General features: G+C 59.1%; 2 protein-coding genes across 2 annotated transcripts; one reads left to right on the forward strand and one right to left on the reverse strand.

The window, feature by feature from the left end:
- Positions 1-220: 220 nt before the first annotated feature.
- Positions 221-4,325, forward strand: MRPL45 (mitochondrial ribosomal protein L45). The gene is made up of 8 exons (XM_052785331.1): positions 221-321; positions 569-767; positions 1,242-1,359; positions 1,758-1,856; positions 2,499-2,547; positions 2,778-2,927; positions 3,012-3,185; positions 3,693-4,325. The coding sequence occupies exons 1-8, from the start codon at positions 265-267 to the stop codon at positions 3,750-3,752; spliced, it is 906 nt and encodes a 301-aa protein (XP_052641291.1). The 5' UTR covers positions 221-264; the 3' UTR covers positions 3,753-4,325.
- A 1,162-nt stretch (positions 4,326-5,487) lies between these two features.
- Positions 5,488-20,324, reverse strand: GPR179 (G protein-coupled receptor 179). The gene is made up of 11 exons (XM_052785332.1): positions 19,274-20,324; positions 18,277-18,385; positions 17,227-17,333; positions 16,860-17,055; positions 16,565-16,633; positions 16,044-16,153; positions 15,718-15,956; positions 15,119-15,257; positions 14,811-14,916; positions 14,571-14,717; positions 5,488-14,226 (listed from the first exon to the last, which is right to left on the reverse strand). The coding sequence occupies exons 1-11, from the start codon at positions 20,113-20,115 to the stop codon at positions 7,303-7,305; spliced, it is 8,988 nt and encodes a 2,995-aa protein (XP_052641292.1). The 5' UTR covers positions 20,116-20,324; the 3' UTR covers positions 5,488-7,302.
- Between the last annotated feature and the right edge of the window lie 692 nt (positions 20,325-21,016).

Consider the following 21,016-nt stretch of genomic DNA (forward strand, 5'->3'; position numbering starts at 1 on the left):
CTGCAGAACACGGGACGCCCCCCCCCACTGCACCAGCCCCCGGGGTCGCCCCGCCGCGCGCTACCCGCGCCGCCGCGCGCTCGTGGGCGGAGCCTCCCCCCGGCCGCCGCCCCCCCCTCTCGCTCCGCAGCCGATGGAATTTTCCACTCGCCGCCGCGGCGCGGGCTCCCGCCGGCCCCGCCCCCTCCGCGCGCGGCACACTTCGGCCCCGCCCCTCCCCGCTTCGGCCCCTCCCACGTCCCGGCGGGCCGCGCGGTGGGGAAGATGGCGGCCGCCATGAAGACGGGCTTGGGCAGGCTGGGCCTGCGGGTGTGGTGGCAGGTGGGGCCCGGGAGCGGGGTTAGGAGGGACGGGGGGGAACGGGCCGAGGAGCTACGGGATAAGGGATGTGGGGAGTCAGGGACGAGGGAATTTGGGGAGGGCCCTGGGACAGGGAGGGCTACCAGTAGTGGCGTTAGGTGTACAGCTGCTCTGCGTTTGGGAGATGTGGAGGGAAATAAATCAAGATGTTGGTGGTGTTTCTTGGCCGTTGGGCTAATTCCGTGGCTTTGTTATTTCTCTTCCTTAGGCTGCGGAGTCCGTGCTCCGTCCTGCTGGAGCGGCTCCGGCCTGTCTTGTTGTCCCAGTGAGAACGAAGAAGAAGAGGTTTTATGTCCCTGAATGGGCCAGGGAACTGTCCCCTGAAGAGAAGGAGAAGAGACTCAGGTCTTCGGGGACAGTATTTCCTGAGGAACATATAGAACGGACTTTCTACTTGGCCTGCACAGGTGGTAGAAAGCTTGCTTTGGCCTCTTCTCAAGGGCAGAACTAATGCAAAGTAGCAGCATGGAGCACTTAGCCTAAGCGGTGTGACCATGCTGTCTGCAATAGACTGAACTATGCACTCTGCTTGCTGGTGAGGGGTGGCAGCTGCCCTGCTTTACCTTCGAAGTGTGTCAGGCTGTTGGCCCCTTCATACCTAGGGACAGGGAATAGCAAGGGAGGTCACGTTCCCTGCTGCTGAACATGTCTTCTTCTCCTGTCCTGGGCCGTATGGACGAGGAGAGCAGATAGCAGGCACCTGTCACTGCTGACAAACTGTGTTAGACTAGCGATTCTTTGGCTGCTCATATTTCATCTTACAAACGTTTTCAGTGAGGAATCCTACCACTCCAGTCCCCAGCAGCTAAGATACTGCCTCTTTGTTTCTTTCATTGTGCTGTTTTTGAGCCTCCCCCTGACCTTTCTCCTCTCTCCTGCAGCTGATATTATAGACCCTTATGTCCCTCCTGAGGGCGATGCCCGCTTGACTTCCCTATCCAAAGATGGGCTGAAGCAAAAGGTGGAGAAGCTAAGGCAGACCGCTGCCTCCCAGCTAGCGTACGTACCTCCTTTTTAATTAGTCTGTGGTGCAGAAGTTTTGCTCAGTTCTGTCTTGCAGTGGTGAGATGGCGTGTTTTGTTTTGTACCCGCTTCTTCTACTGTTGCTGTTGTACCACTTAATCAGGAGTCCCTGGTGTGAGAATGAATGCAAGGCACATCCTGGTGTGAATGGATACAGTGTGCGCTCATTTTCTTGAGGATTCTTTGGGTTTGCAGCGCTATTGTCTGTTTTATGAGCACCTAGAGGTTATGTCTCAGTGGGGAGTCTCCAGTTCTCAGTTGCTCTCTGGTAAAAGCTGGGCTTGAACCAGATAAGATCGCTGTCATCATCTGAAACATGCAAGATGGTTCCAAGTTGTTCTTTACTTACTGTAGAGCTCTTTTTGTCTTTTCAGTCTGCGGAAGGTAAAAGATCATGATCCAGATTTCAGCACTAAAACCTTCCCAGAGAAGGCGCAGGAGATATTTATTGAAGCTCACAATTGCCTGGCAAAGTAAGACCCCTTCTCTGACTGATGCAGTTGTGTAGGACCTGCTTCTCTTTGCTTATATGGTCAGTTTTTCTTCCTTGTCTTTCTAATCCTTGTACCTCCTCTGCAACAAGGTCTTTATCTTTTTCTGCCCCTGGTCTCTGTGAAGAGTAGACTGCTGGAGATTTGGTCAGTACCCTCTTGCTTTTGATAATGAAGAGCAGGTTGCAGAAAATTCATCTTGATCTGACCTGCAAGGGAGATGAGCTGTTCCACCACTGGTGTTATCAGCAGATGAGTGGGTGGTTGGTGCTGTGCAGAATCACGCTGCAGGAAGTTGTTTGGCTATGAAATGATACTCCATTGGCATGCTCTGCTTTCCAGTAATAGAACAGATTTCAAAACTGCATCATTCTTGGTTACAATTCCAAACATCAATAAAACATTTGGGTCATAACTGGCTTCTGAAGGATGTTGTTGTGTCTTTCCCTGAAGTTTTGTCAACCAGCTTGCGTTCACATTCTGATTTCGTGCTGAGATCACAGCTGAGTATTTTGCTTTTTCTTTTTTACCAGTAGATTGTCTGTCTTCTGGGGAAGCAGGAATTTGTGAGTAAGCCTCTTTACAATATGTGTATTCAAGTAACCAGGTGTGTTTCACTTGCAGTTTTAACAAGCAGAAACTTCACTCCCTGGTGACAGAGCGGTGCTACCCGGTAAGTGTTTATCTGCATGTAGCGTGTCCTTGGTCTCTTCCATGGTCTTTAAGGCTCTCTAAACCTGATTGTCTGTCTCATTTTTTTCTGGATACAGTAAAGACAGAGCTGGGAGGGAAAGCACAAGTCTAAGTAATAGCTAATGAATCAATGCTTCATTATATATAGTAGTTTGCTTGTCATTCAATGCACATCCTAATTAAGTTGGTGTTTACTTTTTTTCTTTATAGGAAATGGTCCGTGGGAACAGGTACAAGACCATCCGGTGGAGTTTTGTGGAGTCGCTGGAGCCTCCAAGAGTGGTTCATGTTCGATGCGACAGCATTGTGAATCGAGGCAACCTGTACGGCCAGGTGACAGTGCGGATGCACACACGGCAGGTACATCCCCTCGTGCCCCTTCTGTTTCCCAACTGACTCCAACCTGCTTCCAGCCCAAGATACGTTTCTTGGCTCTTTTTACAGATTCTGGCAATCTATGACCGCTTTGGGCGGCTGATGTATGGTGGGGAGCAGGTGCCCAAGGACGTTTTGGAGTATGTCGTGTTTGAGAGGTACTTGGTCAACCCATATGGCACATGGAGGATGCATGGCAAGATCGTTCCAGAGTGGGCTCCACCAAAGGACCCCATTGTTAAGGTAATGCCACCAGGAAAAGGCACCAGCATGGCGGTCTGTGCCTGTGAAGCATAGATCCCTAGTTAGTTCTGGACAAAACCAAAGCTGAGCTTCCTGTAACAGGAAAATGGTGGATTAATCTGCAAGCAGACCTATTTATTAATGTGGCATTATCAGCCTGTAATAGGAGGCTGAGGGCATTTGACACGTATGTGATAATTTAGGGGGTTACTGCTCCCTGTACATAGCCTGGCAAAGTGATGCAGGTGCTCTGTCTTCCTGTGTTACTAAAAACAGGTCCTAGAGACGAAGGAAATGAGAACTATAGTGTAGTACAAGGCATGTCATCCCATTCCCCCCCTGTGTCCTCCCCCATGCTGCTGCCATCTGGTCACCTTCCTGTGCGAGGCCTTTGCGGTGCCAGAACTCCCTGCTCACCCTTTCTCACGCTCTGTAACAGGAAGAATTCCTGTTACAGCAGTTCAGAGCAGCTCTGCGTCGTGCTGATTTTGTTCCTTGCTTTTTCAGACGGTGATGATTCCTGGCCCAACCTTGGATCCCTCACAAGAGTATGAAGAAACAAAGTAGGAAGTTCCAGAGCCTCTGCAGAGGCAGCAGTGCAAACAACCCTGAAGGGAAGAAGTGGAGAACGTCTGTGGAGGTAGCGGGTTGGATATGACTGTGCCTTTCCAGTGAGCAGTCAACAAACAAAGCGGCTTCAGAAATGGACTCCAGTCACTAAGAAGTTGTCCTTAAAGGAGCAAGAGGGGCCTGGGACAGGGATTCAGATGAGCTCTGAGAATAGCTTTACTCTGTCCAAGTAGACTTAGTGTGCTGCAGCTTAACCCTCTCTGTGTTTCTGTGAAGACGAGAAGCCTGTTCTCTTCAGGACCGCCCTCTAGGCTAATCTCTGTCCTGAACTTGTGTTGTGAGAGTCCTTGGCAGCAGGAGTCTGTCCAGACACGGGATATTTGGTGCTTCCATGGGAAGTGTTATAGACCTGGTGGGCTTTCATTAAAACTTGCAGCAGTAGGTGTTGGCACTTTCTTTTCCCATCCTCCTTTCCTCTCTGAACTGATTCCCAGGCTTCTTTTTTTTAACAGAAAACAGGGACGAGCAGCAAGCACACTTTAAATAAAATTCTTCTGGGTGGGTACTGCAGTTGGACTCCTGCTGAATGGGTGTTTGTTAATGGCCAAGCTTCCCAAAGGGGCTGCAGCACAGCAGTGATAATTTAATAAAATTTTTGACTCCTAAGCTCAGCGTTCGTGTCAACCAATGCGTTCTTGAAAGGCAGCATTTCTCATAGCTGATGGGTTTTGGTGCATTTGTTACAGACGCTCATGGATTCAGTGATAGGATGTTGTTAGTGAGTGGCTGGCACCATCCTGTGGACATGATGACATTCGCATCAGGTCCCCTGGTTTTGCAGGCTGTGTGGGTCGGGAAAACACATACACAGAGATTGCCTTTTTCCATGGCTGGGAGTAAGCCAGTGAGTCTGCTAATCTGTTCTTGCTCTGTTTTGCTCAGATAAGTTCCATTTACTTCTAGTCACAGAGCGAAATACTCACTAGTCATCAAATAACAAAGCATTTTCTTTTTCAACCTTGTCTTGCTTTTTAACTCAGCCATTTTCCAGAGCTTGCAAGAGTCAAGTGTGGGGTTTTTTTTCCTTCCTTGAAAGAGATTTTACAGAGTGTGCTGTAAAAGAGTTATGGCTCCTTATGCTTGCAGAGTTGTTCAGTGTTTCTTGTGAATGATGTTCTTTTGAAAGGGCAGAATATCATCTTTATGCTCTGTTAGGAGAGGAGCCAGCGATGGAATCCCTTTCATCTTTTTGGAAATCAGAGGGGTGTCACAATCTGTCTGCCTTTCCTGAAAGAACCTACTATATTGAGCCTTCTGCCTACGCTTCATTCATGAGCTGAAGAGAGATTCAGTGCTCCAGCATATGTGAGCTGGGCTAGGAGCTAAAATAAATTAGTGTGAGCTGCCTGGTTTGTGTCTGGTGCGACTGAGGCAGCTTACAAGCAGGTATGGACATGACTCCTCAACCAAGACCTATGGACAAGGTTCTTCAGCTCTGGCTCTGAATGAAAAGGGTGTTTTCTGGTGATGTGGCTGCTTTTCTGGGAGAATGGCCTTTCCTTCCAGTCTAGCAGTGTGTGGCTCCCTATCTCCTTTGCCAACATTGAAACCTCTGCAGCTGAACTACTTCTGTTCCTGGGCTTCCTTCGCAGCCTCACTGCTTTCTGTTGTACCTCTTCCTTGAACATATTTAGTGTCTTGCCCACACCCCATAAATCAGCTGCTAAGTGTGCACTCTGTAGATAATACTTTTTATTTTCTGTATGTACACTTCCTTACACAATTGGATGATTGTTTGACATTCAGCACTGAAGACCACTGACAGCACACTACAGCAACGCCACTTTTTGAGGAGAGTGGAAGTAAACGACAAAGTAACAGCAGGATGAGCCCTGAGCCCAGGCCTTGCGTGGAGATCAGAGGGAGAACCAAAACCTTCACTTCTGCTGTCGCTGTTTTTATTTGCTTCCATCTAAGCGGAGCGAGGGACAAACCAGGGGAGACTGGAGGCTTTGTTTCCCAGGTGCTGCCTTCCTGACCCTGACGCTTCTCCCCATGCTTATGGCCGCTTCCCTTCCCTTGTGCATTTGCGAGTGGGTGGGCTGGAGTAATGGCAAACCAGGACCCCTGTCCGATGCTCTGGAGATCGTAGTGCCTCTGCGGTCTCAGCATCTTCTCTGTCATACAGGAGTCTGTTTGCATCTCTGCCCCAAAGGAATGGGTCTTGAAAATACAGGGAGAAGTAGACATGTGGGATGACAAAAGGCATCCAGCGCTTCTACAGATGGGCTGTAAAAGTGGAGGTTTGCTAGTGCCAGTGGAAGTGTTGGAAAAACCTCTCCTGTGATGGGAAGGTGAGCCCTGGGCATGTTTGCACACGTGCTGAACAGACACACATGCACACACGGTACGAGTGAAGAAGAAACGAATAACAACAAAGTGCTTTGAAAAGTTAGTGGCATTGTTAGTTAAGACAAACACCTTTACAGCTGAGTTGCTGCAAGAGTTAGCAGTGTAGCAGCGCCGTGAAGTTAGTCAGTGAGGAGGTTAGTAGCAGGAATACCTATCTCAGCCTTTGTGGATGTGGAGGTTTCTAAAAGCAGAGCAGTGGAGTGGCCTGAAGGTTGGTTTATCCCACCCAGGTCAGGTGATGGAACAGAGATGGTGGTGGGCATCGCCAAAGCGCAGTGTTCAAGCACTGGGCTGGCATTGCTGGACTGAAAGGGAGCAGAAGGGTTTGCTTTGCGTATGTGGAAGTCCTGTAGCTGGCTCAGTGACTTCAGAGGACATTTAAAAATAAATGACTTTGTATCAAGGAAGCAAAATGTGTCGTGGGGCTGGCTGGGAGCAACGGCTCTTTATCCCAGGCCTTCGGAACCTGCCTGGTCCTAGCCGTGCTTACAGAAACCACCCTGGCTTAAAATGGAGATGACAGCAGCGCTGGGGGAGATCAGATGGGCTGCAGGAACTCTGGAAAGCTGTTTTCCTCCCAATCGCATTGTTGCTGCCCTTAGTTTGACTCTCCCCTTGTTTCAGTGTCCAGCTTGCTGAGGCTGCGGGACTGCATATTTCAGGGTGCCGGGCGCGCCGTTCCTCGATGTGCTGGAGGGCACAAACCTCCCAGCGTGGCAGGAGGACATTCAACTGGAGAGCTTGTGGGTGAGCGTCTGTAGCTAGCAAGCTGCAGCTTTGTGTCTGCTGTGTTGGTGGAAGCGAGCGAGGCTGGCAGCATGGGTCTTTTAATGTATTCGGGTGCTCTGCTTGGACCAAGTACCTGTGGGTAAATGACGGGTGGCGTTTGTTGGCTACTGCCTGGCTTGAGTGCTTTGATGAAGGCAGATGTTAATTGTCCCCTTGCTGCGTTGGTCCCCAAGCCTGGCTGGTTGATGGCCACCACTGGAGCCTGCTGGGAGTGTGGCCATGCTGTTGGCTTTGGTGGACACTTCTGTCCCTGTCCAGGCTGTGCAGGTAGGCAGCAGCTTTCAGCTCGAGACTTTCTGTTCATGAAAGCTGTGTCTGTACCTGGCTGGTGGCTGGACGGAGGGAGCTATTCGTGGTCCCATGGGCAGACATCGGTTTTGGTTTCACTCACACCCCTGTCTCCATCTTGGGGGCTCGTCCCAGCTCTGCCCTGCCCGTGGAGGGTCGGGGTGGGATCCATGCTCTCCACCTCCCATGGACACACCTCGGCGGTTTTCCTCGTGTCTGTGTTGGTCTTGTCAGATGCTGGCAGAGCCTCTTCTGTTTCCCAGGGACAAACTTCAGCTACGCTAGCGTCTGGGCTGGGGCTGCTGCCTGCTGTGGGAGCCGTGCTCGCTCCCCGAGGCAGTGGCTCTGCCCTGGGGCTCCGTGGGGGCTGGATGCCTGGCAGGATGCGGCACAGGGGCTTGTGCTCAGCCTCGCCGTCAGATCTGCCCTTGGATTTTTTCAGCAGGACTGTTGCAGACACGGTGCCGGCTCCTGCCACCAGCTTTGACTTTCCCATCCCAATGGGGGATGCTCTGTCAGCTCCCTGTGGGTGGACGCTGGGTTTGAAGCTTCCCTTCTGTGAGCCGGTGGGCTCTACCGCTTCCCAGGGGCAAATATCAGATTTCCTGCTCTCTGTGCTGTCGGACTTCTTGGATGGCTCTTTCCCTGTAGTGGTTTTCAGGGAGAGCTCCTCTGTGCCCAGGCTCTCCCAGGGGCAGATGGCCTCGCACTCACTGCTCCACTTCTCTGGTGGTTTGGAGGCACCTGCTTTTTTTGGTGGGAGGTTTGTCTTACCCGGGGCTGCTCCTTTTTCCAGCAGAGGTGCAGCCACCTCCCAGGGGCAGATTTCTGCTTTATCAGTGGCTTCAAGCTCCCAAGGACAGACCTCTGCCTTCAGGCTCTCCATGCTCTGGGATTTCTTTGAAGGCGATTTGGGCAGCACTGGGCTCCTGGCACGGGGTTTTTCTGGTAGCTGCTCTGTGCCCAAGCTCTCCCAGGGACAGATAGACTCACGGTCCCTGCTTGCTTTCTCCTTCTTTCCAGACGTGCTGTCTCCAATCTCTTTGCAGAGACCTTGCCTTGTAGAAGGGCTTTTGCTCGCTGTGGACAGAGCATCTTTGTCCTGTCTTAATTTCTCTTTACTTAATGGTGGAGCAGCCGTCTCCCAGGGGCAGATTTCTGCTTTATCAGTGGCTTCAAGCTCCTGAGCCTCCCAAGGACAGACCTCTGCCTTCAGGCTCTCCACGCTCTGGGATTTCTTTGAAGGTGAATTGGGCAGCGCTGGGCTCCCAGCGCGGGATTTTGCTGGGAGCTGCTCCGTGCCCAGGGTCTCCCAGGGACAGATAGACTCACGGTCCCTGCTTGCTTTCTCCTTCTTTCCAGACGTGCTGTCTCCAATCTCTTTCAAGAGACCATGACTTGTAGAAGGGCTTTTGCTTGCTGTGGACAGAGCATCTTTGTCCTGTCTTAATTTCTCTTTACTTAATGGTGGAGCAGCCGCCTCCCAGGGACAGATTTCTGCTTTATCAGTGGCTTCAAGCTCCTGAGCCTCCCAAGGACAGACCTCTGCCTTCAGGCTCTCCACGCTCTGGGATTTCTTTGAAGGCGATTTGGGCAGCGCCGGGATCCCAGCGCGGGATTTTTCTGGGAGCTGCTCTGTGCCCAGGGTCTCCCAGGGACAGATAGACTCACGGTCCCTGCTTGCTTTCTCCTTCTTTCCAGACGTGCTGTCTACAATCTCTTTCAAGAGACCATGACTTCTAGGAGGGCTTTTGCTCGCTGTGGACAGAGCATCTTTGTCCTGTCTTAATTTCTCTTTACTTAATGGTGGAGCAGCCGTCTCCCAGGGGCAGATTTCTGCTTTATCAGTGGCTTCAAGCTCCTGAGCCTCCCAAGGACAGACCTCTGCCTTCAGGCTCTCCACGCTCTGGGATTTCTTTGAAGGTGATTTGGGCAGCGCTGGGCTCCCGGCATGGGATTTTGCTGGGAGCTGCTCCGTGCCCAGGGTCTCCCAGGGACAAATGGACTCATGGTCCCTGCTTGCTTTCTCCTCCTTTCCAGATGTGCTGTCTCCAATCTCTTTCAAGAGACCATGACTTCTAGGAGGGCTTTTGCTCGCTGTGGACAGAGCATCTTTGTCCTGTCTTAATTTCTCTTTACTTAATGGTGGAGCAGCCGTCTCCCAGGGGCAGATTTCTGCTTTATCAGTGGCTTCAAGCTCCTGAGCCTCCCAAGGACAGACCTCTGCCTTCAGGCTCTCCACGCTCTGGGATTTCTTTGAAGGCGATTTGGGCAGCGCTGGGCTCCCAGTGCGGGATTTTTCTGGGAGCTGCTCCGTGCCCAGGGTCTCCCAGGGACAGATGGACTCACGGTCCCTGCTTGCTTTCTCCTTCTTTCCAGACGTGCTGTCTACAATGTCTTTAAAGAGACCATGACTTGTAGAAGGGCTTTTGCTCGCTGTGGACAGAGCATCTTTGTCCTGTCTTGATTTCTCTTTACTTAATGGTGGAGCAGCTGCCTCCCAGGGGCAGATTTCTGCTTTATCAGTGGCTTCAACCTCCTGAGCCTCCCAAGGACAGACCTCTGCCTTCAGGCTCTCCAGGCTCTGGGATTTCTTTGAAGGCGATTTGGGCAGCGCTGGGCTCCCGGCGCGGGGTTTTTCTGGGGGCTGCTCCGTGCCCAAGCTCTCCCAGGGACACACGGCCTCTCGCTCGCTGCTGCCCTTCTCCAGGGATCTCACCGGGCTGGCAAGCGCTGCCTGGCGCGTGATGCGCCTGTCCCCCTTTGAACCCCCCCCAGCACCCAGCTTTGCCTTTGCTTGATCGGGGAGAGGTGCAGCCGCCTCCCAGGGGCAGATTTCTGCTTTATCAGTGGCTTCAAGCTCCTGAGCCTCCCAAGGACAGACCTCTGCCTTCAGGCTCTCCATGCTCTGGGATTTCTTTGAAGGCGATTTGGGCAGCGCTGGGATCCCAGCGCGGGATTTTTCTGCAAGCTGCTCTGTGCCTAGGGTCTCCCAGGGACAGATAGACTCACGGTCCCTGCTTGCTTTCTCCTTCTTTCCAGACGTGCTGTCTCCAATCTCTTTGCAGAGACCTTGCCTTGTAGAAGGGCTTTTGCTCGCTGTGGACAGAGCATCTTTGTCCTGTCTTAATTTCTCTTTACTTAATGGTGGAGCAGCCGTCTCCCAGGGGCAGATTTCTGCTTTATCAGTGGCTTCAAGCTCCTGAGCCTCCCAAGGACAGACCTCTGCCTTCAGGCTCTCCACACTCTGGGATTTCTTTGAAGGTGATTTGGGCAGCGCTGGGCTCCCGGCGTGGGATTTTGCTGGGAGCTGCTCCGTGCCCAGGGTCTCCCAGGGACAGATAGACTCACGGTCCCTGCTTGCTTTCTCCTTCTTTCCAGACGTGCTGTCTCCAATCTCTTTGCAGAGACCTTGCCTTGTAGAAGGGCTTTTGCTCGCTGTGGACAGAGCATCTTTGTCCTGTCTTAATTTCTCTGTACTTGGTGGAGCAGCCGCCTCCCAGGGACAGATTTCTGCTTTATCAGTGGCTTCAAGCTCCTGAGCCTCCCAAGGACAGACCTCTGCCTTCAGGCTCTCCACGCTCTGGGATTTCTTTGAAGGCGATTTGGGCAGCGCTGGGCTCCCAGCGCGGGGTTTTTCTGGGAGCTGCTCTGTGCCCAAGCTCTCCCAGGGACAGACCTCCTCCTTTATGCTCTCCACACTCTGGGATTTCTTGGACTCAGCTTTTGAATTCTCCAGGCTTTTCCTAATAAGCTTTGCAAAGATCCCGGTGTCCCTGTGCTCTGACCTGTGGCCACCCATCTCTGCCAGTTTTGCTTTGATATCTTCAAGTCCTCCAGATCCTGGTTTGTTTTTCCCTTTGGAAGTCTCATGTGTGTCCTGACTCGGTCTCTCTTTCCCCAGTGGAGCTGGGGGCTCTTCCCAAGGGCAGATTTCTGTTTTAGCAAGAGGCTCATCTTCCACTTCCCATGGACAAATGTTGGCCTTTTTGCTGTCAATGGTTCCTGCTTGCTTCACTGATGTTTTGGGCAGAGCTGGGCGTTTTGCTGTGAGCCCTGTGCCAGGCTGCTCCACACCTTCCCCGGGGTGGGAAGATCCCCGCTGGCTGCTCCCCTTGTCTGCAGCCAGAGCTGTCTCTCCCGTGCCCCTCAGGGCCAGTCTCTGCGGGGAAATCCCTTTCTTCATTTGGGAAATTTTACCATCATCTAATTTTCCTGCATCGGATAAGGCTGTTCCTTCTAAGCAAAGCTCAGAGCTTTTGGGAGCAGGTTTCGATGGGGGTTCTTCGCTGCTGGTGCTGCCCCAGGGCTGGCTGGGCACTTGCAGGCTGCTCCGGCTCTCCTGTGCTCTCAGCAAACCCAGTGATTTTGGTCTGATGCTCTCTCCTTCCTGCCTCTCTTTCTCCAGCTGAGCCCCCTCCACGTCCCAGGGGCAGATTTCTGCTCTGACAGTCCTTCCCCCGTCCCCGGTCTCCCACGGACAAACCTCAGCCCTCTTGCCCTCCACACTGCTTGACTTCTCCAAAGCCACCTTCAGCAGCTCTGGGCTTTTTGCTAGTGGTTTCTCTATGCCCAGCTCTTCCCTGGGGTGGCCAGCATCCACCTCACTGCTGCCCTTCCCCGGGGCTCTGGCCGGCCCCCAGTGCTCACCCCCGCTCGCTTCCCAGGGGCAGATTTCTATTCTAATCCTGGAATCTGCCTGAGTTTCCCCAGGACCGACCTCTGCCTGCCTGCCCGCTGCCCTGCTGGCTTTCCCTACTGCAGCCGGGGCCAATTCTGTGCTCCGGCTCCTTGGGGGGACCCTCTCAGTGCCCCAGCTCCCCCCGGGACTGAGGGGCTCAGGCTGGCTGCTCCCCTTCTCCAGCACCTTGGCTGGGCTCTCCTCGCCCTTTGGGACCCCTCTCTCCTCCTGGGATGCAACTGCCTCCTGACGCAGCAAGGCTCCTTTTCCAGCTGGGATGCCCGGGGCTTCCCGGGAACAAACCTCAGCCCTCAACTTCTCAGCGGCCGCTCTCTGCACACCGGTGGTGGACGGGTGGGGGCTGTTCGCGATGGGTTTTGCGTGTGGCTGCTCCACCTCTGTGCGGTCCTGGGGATGGAGGGACCTGCTGCTCTCCTCAAGCCCTTCAGCTGGCCTGGCCCCCCGTTCCTTTGGTGCGATCAACCTCACGATGGCTGCAGGAGCATCCTTTCCCGGCTCTGCCACGGGAACCTTGGCCCCTGGCTGGGGACATATCTGTGTTTTCCCACTGCCGGCCACCGCCAGGGTTTCCTGGGGATGTTCGGCTCCTTCTTGGCGGCCAACACCGAGTGGGACTTTGTGCCCCCCTGAGGGTGGCTCTGGGCCCCCACCAGCATCTCCATCCCCCTGGAGAGCGCTGGGCTTCTCTGCCAGATTCTCACCACCGCCTGTCCCCGGAGCTGGGCTGTCCCACTGTCCTTCTGTCCCACTGTCCCCCCAGCCTGCAGCTTCCCAGGTGGTGCCGGCATTGTTGTTGTGCTGGCAGGGGACCGCGTCCCCCTGCCACGGGCGGGCGGTGGGCTCGCTGCCGGGCCTCTGCCTGCTCCATTCGGGGCTTTTGGCAGCAGGGTCTCGGCTAATCCCCCCGAGGGACACAACTGACATCTCTGCCAGGCTGGGCCTCTCCCTCCTGCTGCCCCCCTCCCACTCGCGCCCCTTCTTCCTGAGGCTCCCCTCACCCTCCCTCTTCCCCCTCAGGATGCTTTTCCCCCTGGAGCGATTGAAGGCTTTGATGGCGAGCCCCAAGCCCCGGAGGGAGGTCTTCTGGGAGAATGGCTTGAGGCTGGAGGGGGTGGCCGCTGTGTCACCGGGGGTCCCCGAGTCTGCTGCTTCGGCAGCTTTTTGCTTCTGGCTCAGGATCTCCTCCTGGACCAGCTCCCAGGGGCAGACCTGTGCCGGGATGGAGGCTGAGGTCAGCAGCCTGCCCTTCCCCGCCGGGGGGGACGCACGCCCCAGCTTTTCCTCCGCAGATCCCTCCGGTGTCCTCTCTGGCTCTCCTGCCCGTGCCCGGGAATCCACCGGCAGCTCCGCTGGCTCCGGGCTGTCACCGGCCGGTGCGGCGTGCTGCCCCAGGCTCTGGTAGCGGACAGGGGGTGGCGGTGGGGTCCTCCTCACCGCCACCCGCACCCGCCCCGGGAGGTGGGAGCTGTCGACGCTGATGCCCTTGATGGGCGCATAGGTGACATGCTTCTGCACCTTGCCATCGCCCGGGGTGGTCGTGTCCTTCTGGGGGCATCCCTCGGCGGGGCTGGAGCTGGCTAGCAGGAGGGCATCAGCCGCACCGGGAATTTGGGGCTTCTCGGCTTTCTTGGGGACCCCCTGGCCCGGGGGGTGCTCCGAGGACGGGGCAGAGAGGTGCCGGTTGGCGTACCACTCCTGCCGCGCAGCTCGGCTGGCGGCGAGCAGGGCCTCTTCCCGTGCACCGGTGACGACGCTGAGCGACTTCTGCAAAGGGGCTGCGCGGGGCGAGGGGGGCTGCTGCCCGTGCCCCGCCAGGTTGTGGGCGCTGGCTGACTTGCACACGAGTGGGGCGGCATCGAGGGACTCGCTGTCGGATTGCTCCAAGGTCGTCGCCGCCATCGTCTTCCTCCCCGGCGTGGGCTCCCTGGGGGGACCGGGAATGGTCGAGCCTTCCCGGGACTCCCGCGCAGGACCCTCGGTGCTGCGGGACTTGCGCGGGGCTGCGGCACGGCGCCGGGAACCGTCATCCCGCATCCGCAGGCTGGCACCGCCGGCGTCGGGGAGCCGCTTGGCCGAGGAACCGCGGCGTGCCGGGGTGCCCACCCGCTCCCCTCCGCTGCTGCGGCGTGCCGCGGCCTCGGGCAGCTCGGCGACGCGGCGCGCGATGGAGCGGCCCAAGCTGCGGCGGGAGCTGCGCTTCTTGGGGAGGTGGGGGTTGTTGGCTGCCATCTTCCGCCTCTTGTGCACCTCCAGCTGGGAGTAAAGCTTCTTCAGCTCCTCCTGCGTGCCGCGGGTTGGGGGGGACGCGGCAGAGAGAGGGGAGAGAGGAGAGCACGTACGATGGGACTGCACGGCCGCTGCGGCTGGGACGACCCCACAAAGCCCCGGCTTGGCCCCTAGTGCCAGGCTGTCCCCTTGTCCCCAAGCCCCTGCGCTGCCCGTCCCTCCGACCCAGGGGACGCAGCAGGTTTCCCCCCCCCCACCGTGGCTGGTGGCGGTTCACCCTGCACCCCCTTCTCCCCCCCCTCTGCTTTGCATCAAGAGAAAGATTGCGAAAGGCACCTCTTACTCTGCGCGGGGCTGCATAGCTAGCGTCAAAAGAAGGTCCTGAGTGTGCCACCCACCCGAATGTCATCGGGGTCAAGACTGTGCTCGCTCCAGGCGGACGCGATGCTGCTGTTCAAGCAGGAGCCCGAGCGCCGCAGGTCCAGCTCGTCCTCGTAGACCTCGGCCGCGATCTCCTCCCGCAGCAGCGAGCCGGCGTGCAGGAACTGGGGGTGGTGAGGGGTGAGTTCGTCGAGGGGTCCCTGAAACGCCGGGGAACCCCAGCCCCTTCTTCCCCGCATCCCTGGGCCAAGCGTTACCTTCGGGATGAAGACCAGCGCCAGGGTCATGGTGATGGTGCTGTGGGTGTGAGCGAAGAAGAGCAGCAGGGTCCAGTCGGGGTGCAGCGATGGGACCACGATGAACCTGGAAGGGGCGAGGAGGGCAGCGCCGGGTCCCGCTGAGGAGCCCACAGCCCCCCCTTCCCACCTCCGGACCCCGCAGCCTCCACCTTGCCCGGGGACCCACGCAGGGAATCCGCTGGCTTCAGGGATTTGCTGCTGGTTCCTCCGCATCGATGGGGACGGGAATCTGGGTTCCCAGCCCCCCTCGCAGCCCCGCACCCTACCTGACCACGTGGAAGGTGGCCGAGATCATGAGCTCGTTGTGGAGCGCGATCCCCATGTAGCGGGGCTCGTGGAAGGCGGAGGGCACGGTGCGCGTGGCGTAGCACAGGAAGCTGCCCCAGAGCAGAAACAGCATTTCGGCTGTTGGAGAGAGCAGGGAGAGCGATGCTGAGCATCCAGCCCCATCACCCTGCTGCTGTTGGCGTGTTTTCCTGGGTGGCAGCGACGGGTGCTGAGCTGCGGGGTGGGTGCTGCTGCCCACCGGGACCTCCCTGCCTTGGGGGGCATCCAGCCCAGCACGTTCACCCTGGCTGCTGTCGGCACATGCCGCAATCAGAGCCAGGTCTGGCGCGGAGCATCCTCCGGCACGGCTTGCCTAAAGGCCACCAGGACTTACCGCCTGCACCGGCTGATTTACCCTGCGCCAGGGCGAGTCCTGGGGATGCTCAGAGGGTGGGAGGCAGCTCAGGCACCCCAGCCCTGCTTGCAGGCTCCAGGCAGATTAAACGGACAAAGAAATGAAAACCCCACACGCCGTGTTTACGGGATGGGGTCCTGGGGCTGTGGGGACCCCCCGGGACACCGTGGGGGCTGGTCTCACCGATCACCATCATGTAGTCCCAGCGGTCGTGGCCGCAGATGTAGAAGTGGAGCCCGCGGGCGGTCTGCGTGCGGATCACCAGCGGGATGTTCTTGTCGACGTTCTCCAGCATCCCGATGGTCCAGGCTGCCAGGAACCACAGCACCAGGAGCAGGATCAGCCCCAGCATCTTCAGCACCCGCTGGCTCGACACGTAGGGCACCCGCTGGGCCGTGCGGGACAGGAACACCTTCAGCACCCTGCGAGGCGCGGAGGGGTGAGCCCCCAGCCGGTCCCTGCTTTGGGGGTCCCAAGAATCCAGCCACCCCCCCCCCCATCCCGGCCACCTGTACAGCTTGAGGGTGATGGTGCCGTAGACGATGGCGAAGCCGAGCGTGCGCACCCAGCGCAGGACGATGCAGCGGAAGATGCTCGGCTTGAAGTACAGGATGAACACCTGGGGCAGCGGGAGAGGGGTCGGCGGGCAGCACGGGGCTGGATCCCGCCTGCCGGGGGGGACAGCAAAACACCGGAGACTGGGAAACCACCCGCTTTCGGGCCAGCCCCGCTGCCGCCCTTCCCCCTTGGCTCTATAGCACCCGCCGCAGCTCTTGCGGGAGGGAGAGGGGATTTGGGCAGGGATTAGTTCCCGCAGCCAGCAGGAGAAAAGGGATTTGGTTTCCCGAGAAGGTTTATACCGCAGCCGACGGGGGCCATGCCAGCAAAATTAAAAATTAGGCAGAGTTGTGCCCGTGACCTGCTTGGGGCCAGCTCGACGCCCTCACCGGGGGGGCGGCTGGCCAGGCTGCAAACGCCCTTAAACCCCAGCCCAGAGGTTTTCAGCCCCCAGGGCTGGCTGGATACTCACGGGGAAGTAGAGGAGGAGGGACCCGAAGAGGATCATCTCCAAGAGGACAACTCCCGACGCCCGGATCCTCTGCAGGGACAGAGGCATGAGGGTGCAGCCGGGAGCCTCGGCCAAGTGCCCGGAGGGGATGGAGCCAGGGCAGGGAGATCCCCCCGAACGTGCCGGGCTGTGACATCCTTCCCGCTGCTGTGACATTCCCCCCGTCCCTGAGAGTCCCCCCTGAGACTGTGGGGTTTGGGGATGGGAAGGGAGCAGGGGGTGGCAGGCAGAGGGGGAGGACCCGGGGATGCCTTGCCTTGCTCCGTCTGAAGTGGTAGGAGACGAGCATGCTGAGGAAGACGGCCAGCATGCAGCAGGCTTGGCAGGAGAGGATGGCTGCCCGCAGCGCCCGGTCCTCCTGGATCAGGCAGGGCATGTCGTCCTCGCAGGTGGTGCATCCCTGGCGGCAGGGCCGGCACGCCAGCCGGGACCCCCCGTCCGCCCCCGCCGCGCTCCCCGCCGTCCCTGGGGACAGAGCGACAGCCGGGTGAAATCACCGTGTCCCAGGCTTGGCAGTGCTTTCCTTGCCAGGGCACGTGCTTGGGCTTCCCAAGGCCCTGGATCCCACTCCTGTAGCCATGTGTCACTGGGTGAAATGGGGACCCCGGGACTGGGAACGGCACCCACCTGCCCGGGCACCGCTGGCAGCTCCGCCGGCCGCGTAAAAGCCCGGCTTGCACCGGCACAAGTACCTCCCGAGGACGAAGCCGCGGCTCTCCTGGGGGACACACTGAAGGAGACAGGCTGAGACGCACAGAAGGGCGAGGGCTCATCCTGCACCCCGTATGCTCCCCGCGGTCCCGCACCCCTCCCTGCACCATGGGCTCCAGCAGCCCCCGGCTCACGGGTACCTGACCCCGCGCCATCCTCCCCTACGCCCAGGAGGAATCAGTGGTTAAACATTTAAGAATTAAAAGCCAAAGCTTGGCCCCCAAATCCCTCCCTAAAACCTAAATGGACACCTAATGCAGCAAAGCGCACTAATCCTGCCCGGCCATGACGGCAGCGGCAGGCAGGGCACTGCTGCCCTAATCCCCCACGGCCAGATCCTGCCCCGAATGGGCTGGGCTGGCAGCTTTTCTGGGTATTGTTGTTTTTTTGGAGAGATGCCTGGGAGCAGAGCCCGTCCCTCCGGAGGGCATCGCCCGTGGGTCACTGGCAGGAAAGAGAAACTGGTGACGCCTTTCCCACTTGGGGACAGCTTTTTGTCTTCAGGGTGGGACCCCAATCTGCACTGAGACGGAGGGCTGCGGGGTTTGCCCTGGCTGGGAATGCTGCCAGTGGTGCCGAGCCCTGAAACACGCTCGGGCATCACCGGCTCGCCTGGGTGGGCACCACTGGAGGGGACTGGGGGCTACTGGTCAGGGTGGTTTGCTCACTGGCTGCCAGCCCCCGGAGCCCGGCCGTCCCTGCGGTGCCCGGGCAAGGAGCAGCCAGGTCACACACTGCCGCTGGCAGCGGGGAAGGAAGATTTGCACAATAAACCCCTCGGCTGCGGTGCCGAGAGCAGCTGAACGAAGCAGATGGATCGGCTGGGAGAGGATAAAGCTCGGTCCGGAGGGAGGGACACGCGGCAGGGACAGCCCGGCCGGGGGGACAGCGACGGTTCGGTGGGGGGGACCCCCAGCCCTGCCAGGCGAGGGGATGGGGTACAGGGTGCCGGGTGCCGATACCTGGGTGCTGTTGAGGTCGCAGCGGTGCGTGTCCGTGAACCAGCCCGGCCCGCTGGCGCACTGGTCGATGGTCACGTCCCGCAGCTCAACATCCACCCGCACGACGCCCCTGTGCAGAGGGACGGGGGTCAGCCCCGGGGGGCCTCCCCGTGCCCCCCAAACCCAGCGTGGCCGTGTCCCATCGCTGCCTCTGGGACAGGCAACGTGGGAGGACACAGCCACGGGGGTGGCTGGTGCTGGTACACGGACTAGTTGGGCAACGCGAGGTGTCAGTGACGTCCCCGGAGCCCCGGTCAGGGATGTACCCCCTCGGAGCCGTGTCTGGGGGAGGTTGGAACTGGAGCAGGGGTAGCAGCTCCTGGGTGTGATTTCTGCCTCTCAAGAGGGGCTTTAATGCAACCCATTGGGAAATAGGAGCTGCTGGGATGGTCCCTGCGTGCCGTCCCTCGTCCCTTGCCCTGCGGGACCAACCCTCTTCCCTGGGTGCCCTGAGGGGGACACGGCTTCCCCCTTGGAAATGGGGTCACGTCCCCTCTCCGGGAAAAAAGCCAGTTGTCCCCTTCCCTCCCCAGTGCATCCCGCCGTGGCTCCTCACGCAGGGGTACTGGGGTGCAGCAGGGACCCACCAGCCCAGGGATGCCCCCCAGTTCAGAGGAGGGGCCCCAGCGCAGCTCACCCCCCCCCCCCCCCCAGTGCGGCTGTGGTAGGGGGTTCTGGGGGTGGCAGCCCGAGGTGGGCAGCACGGCGATGACCGAGGGGGGACAGGGGTCAGGTCCGCGCTTGTGGACGTGCAAATACCCACGCGCGCACGCGTGCACGGGGACGCACGTGCACGGGGGGGGGGGGGGTGTTGGCATGCTGCCAACACCCTGTACCCCGCTACCCGCGCCCCAGGGCGATGCTTCCCGCTGCACCCCCCAGCACGCACACGGGGTACCCCCCCAACACTCTTACACCCCCCTTACCCACCCCCCAAACCCCTCCAGGTACCGCTTACTTGAACTCAGGGCTAAGGTCTGGCTTGAGCCCATAGAAAGCGGAGGAGAGCGTGACCGCCCAGGCGGGCAGGAACCTGCCGTCCCGGCACTCGAGGAACGGGGGGGACCACCGCACGTGGCTGGGCTCCCCCACGTAGCTATCGCCCCGCTGCCACTTGGGGGTCTCCATGCTGCGCAGGTCATTGCTGAGCACCCGCTTGCGGAGGAGAGGGTTCCGCTGGGACTTGAAGGAGTCGAACCACTCGTTGTCCCAGCTGAGGTTTCCGAGGCTGGGAGCGGTGGCGGAGACGTCCTGCAGCAGGATCTCACCGTCCCCTTTGGTAGCCTGCAGCATCAGCCGGGGCTTGGCGGCCAGCGGGTGGGCGTCGAGGGCGAGGACCGCCCGGCGCACCCACGGGTGCCCCTCTGCCAGGCTGCGGACCAGCGCCTGGTACCACTCCACGTCCTCGGCCACGCTGGCTTCGCGGATGTCGTTGGTCTGGAAGAGCATGTTGAGGAAATTGGCCGCGTGGGCCAGAGCCTCGGGGGCGGCACGCAAGGCGGAACGTAGCGCCGGGGGGGGGCCGGGACCGGCTGCCCCCGCCGCGACGCCCCGGCTGCAGTTGGCCCGGGCCAGCCTCTGCGCATCGCCCGTCTGCAGGAAAGCCAACGCCGCCGCCGAGCCCTCGGGGTCCCTCGACGATCCCGGCTCCGGCGTGGGTGCCCAGGAGGATGACGGGGCCGGGGACCATCCCGCCGGCCGCGGGGGTCTTTCTTGCGAGTTCCGGCCCCCCGCGAGGACGGTGCCGCGGACCAGAGCCACGTGTAAGCACCAGAGCAGCGACCACCGCCACGGCCCCATGGCCGGGGCTCAGCAGAGCCCCCCGGCCCACCGCGGCCCCACCGGCCGGCCCGGGTCAGGCATGGCGGGCACGATGCCCGAGCCGGCCGGGAGCCAGCTCTGCTCCGCAGGGCCGGACTCACGCTCTGCCGCCTGTTTTCTTCCCTCGGCGATGCCGGAGCAGACGTCACCGGCTCCAAAACGTGTTCATCTGCTGGTGCTGTCTGCCCAGAGCTCCCCCCCCTCCTCCGCTCGCCCCCACGCTCCCGCTTGGGCAAGCCACCCTGCCGGGGAGCCCCCCGCCCTGAGCTCCGTGGGGACCCCCGCACCCTGACCCCCTTGGGCTGGCCATGATGCAAGCGCATCCTGATGGGAAGCCATGGCAACGGGGCTGGGAATTTTCCTCCCGGCATCCCCCTCCCCGTGGCCCCCTCGGCAGCCGGGGCGAGGGAGGGAGGGGGGAGAGCTGGTCACCCGCTGGTTCCCCATATGGTCCTGGGTTTCAATCCAGCAGTGCCTGGCCCCCCCCGGCCATGGGATGGAAATGGGGGGGGGTGGATGGCACAGAGGCGAGATGTCCCTATGGGGCTGAGGGTGGCGAGTGCGGTAAGGGGGTGCGCACGAGCATGGTCCCCACAGCAGGGCACCCCCCCCAAGCTGGGAGATGGTGTCCTGGTTGCAGGGGGGGAAACTGAGGCACGGGAGGCTGCTCAACTCCCCGGTCCCCCCATGCCTCAAGCAACGGTGACTTCCCTCTTCACCAGCCTCCAGGCAGGTGTGGGGGGAGCTGGCCCCCATCCCCTCTCCTCCAGTGGGGCGTGCTGCCTGCCAGAACCGTGCAAGAGCCGTGAAAAAGCCGTGCAAGAGCCGTGCAAGAACTGTGCAAGAGCTGTGCAAAAGCCATGCAAGAGCCGTGCAAGAA

The sequence above is a fragment of the Harpia harpyja genome, chromosome 4, assembly GCF_026419915.1.
Source record: "Harpia harpyja isolate bHarHar1 chromosome 4, bHarHar1 primary haplotype, whole genome shotgun sequence".
In the NCBI taxonomy this organism is placed as follows: Eukaryota; Metazoa; Chordata; class Aves; order Accipitriformes; family Accipitridae; genus Harpia; species Harpia harpyja.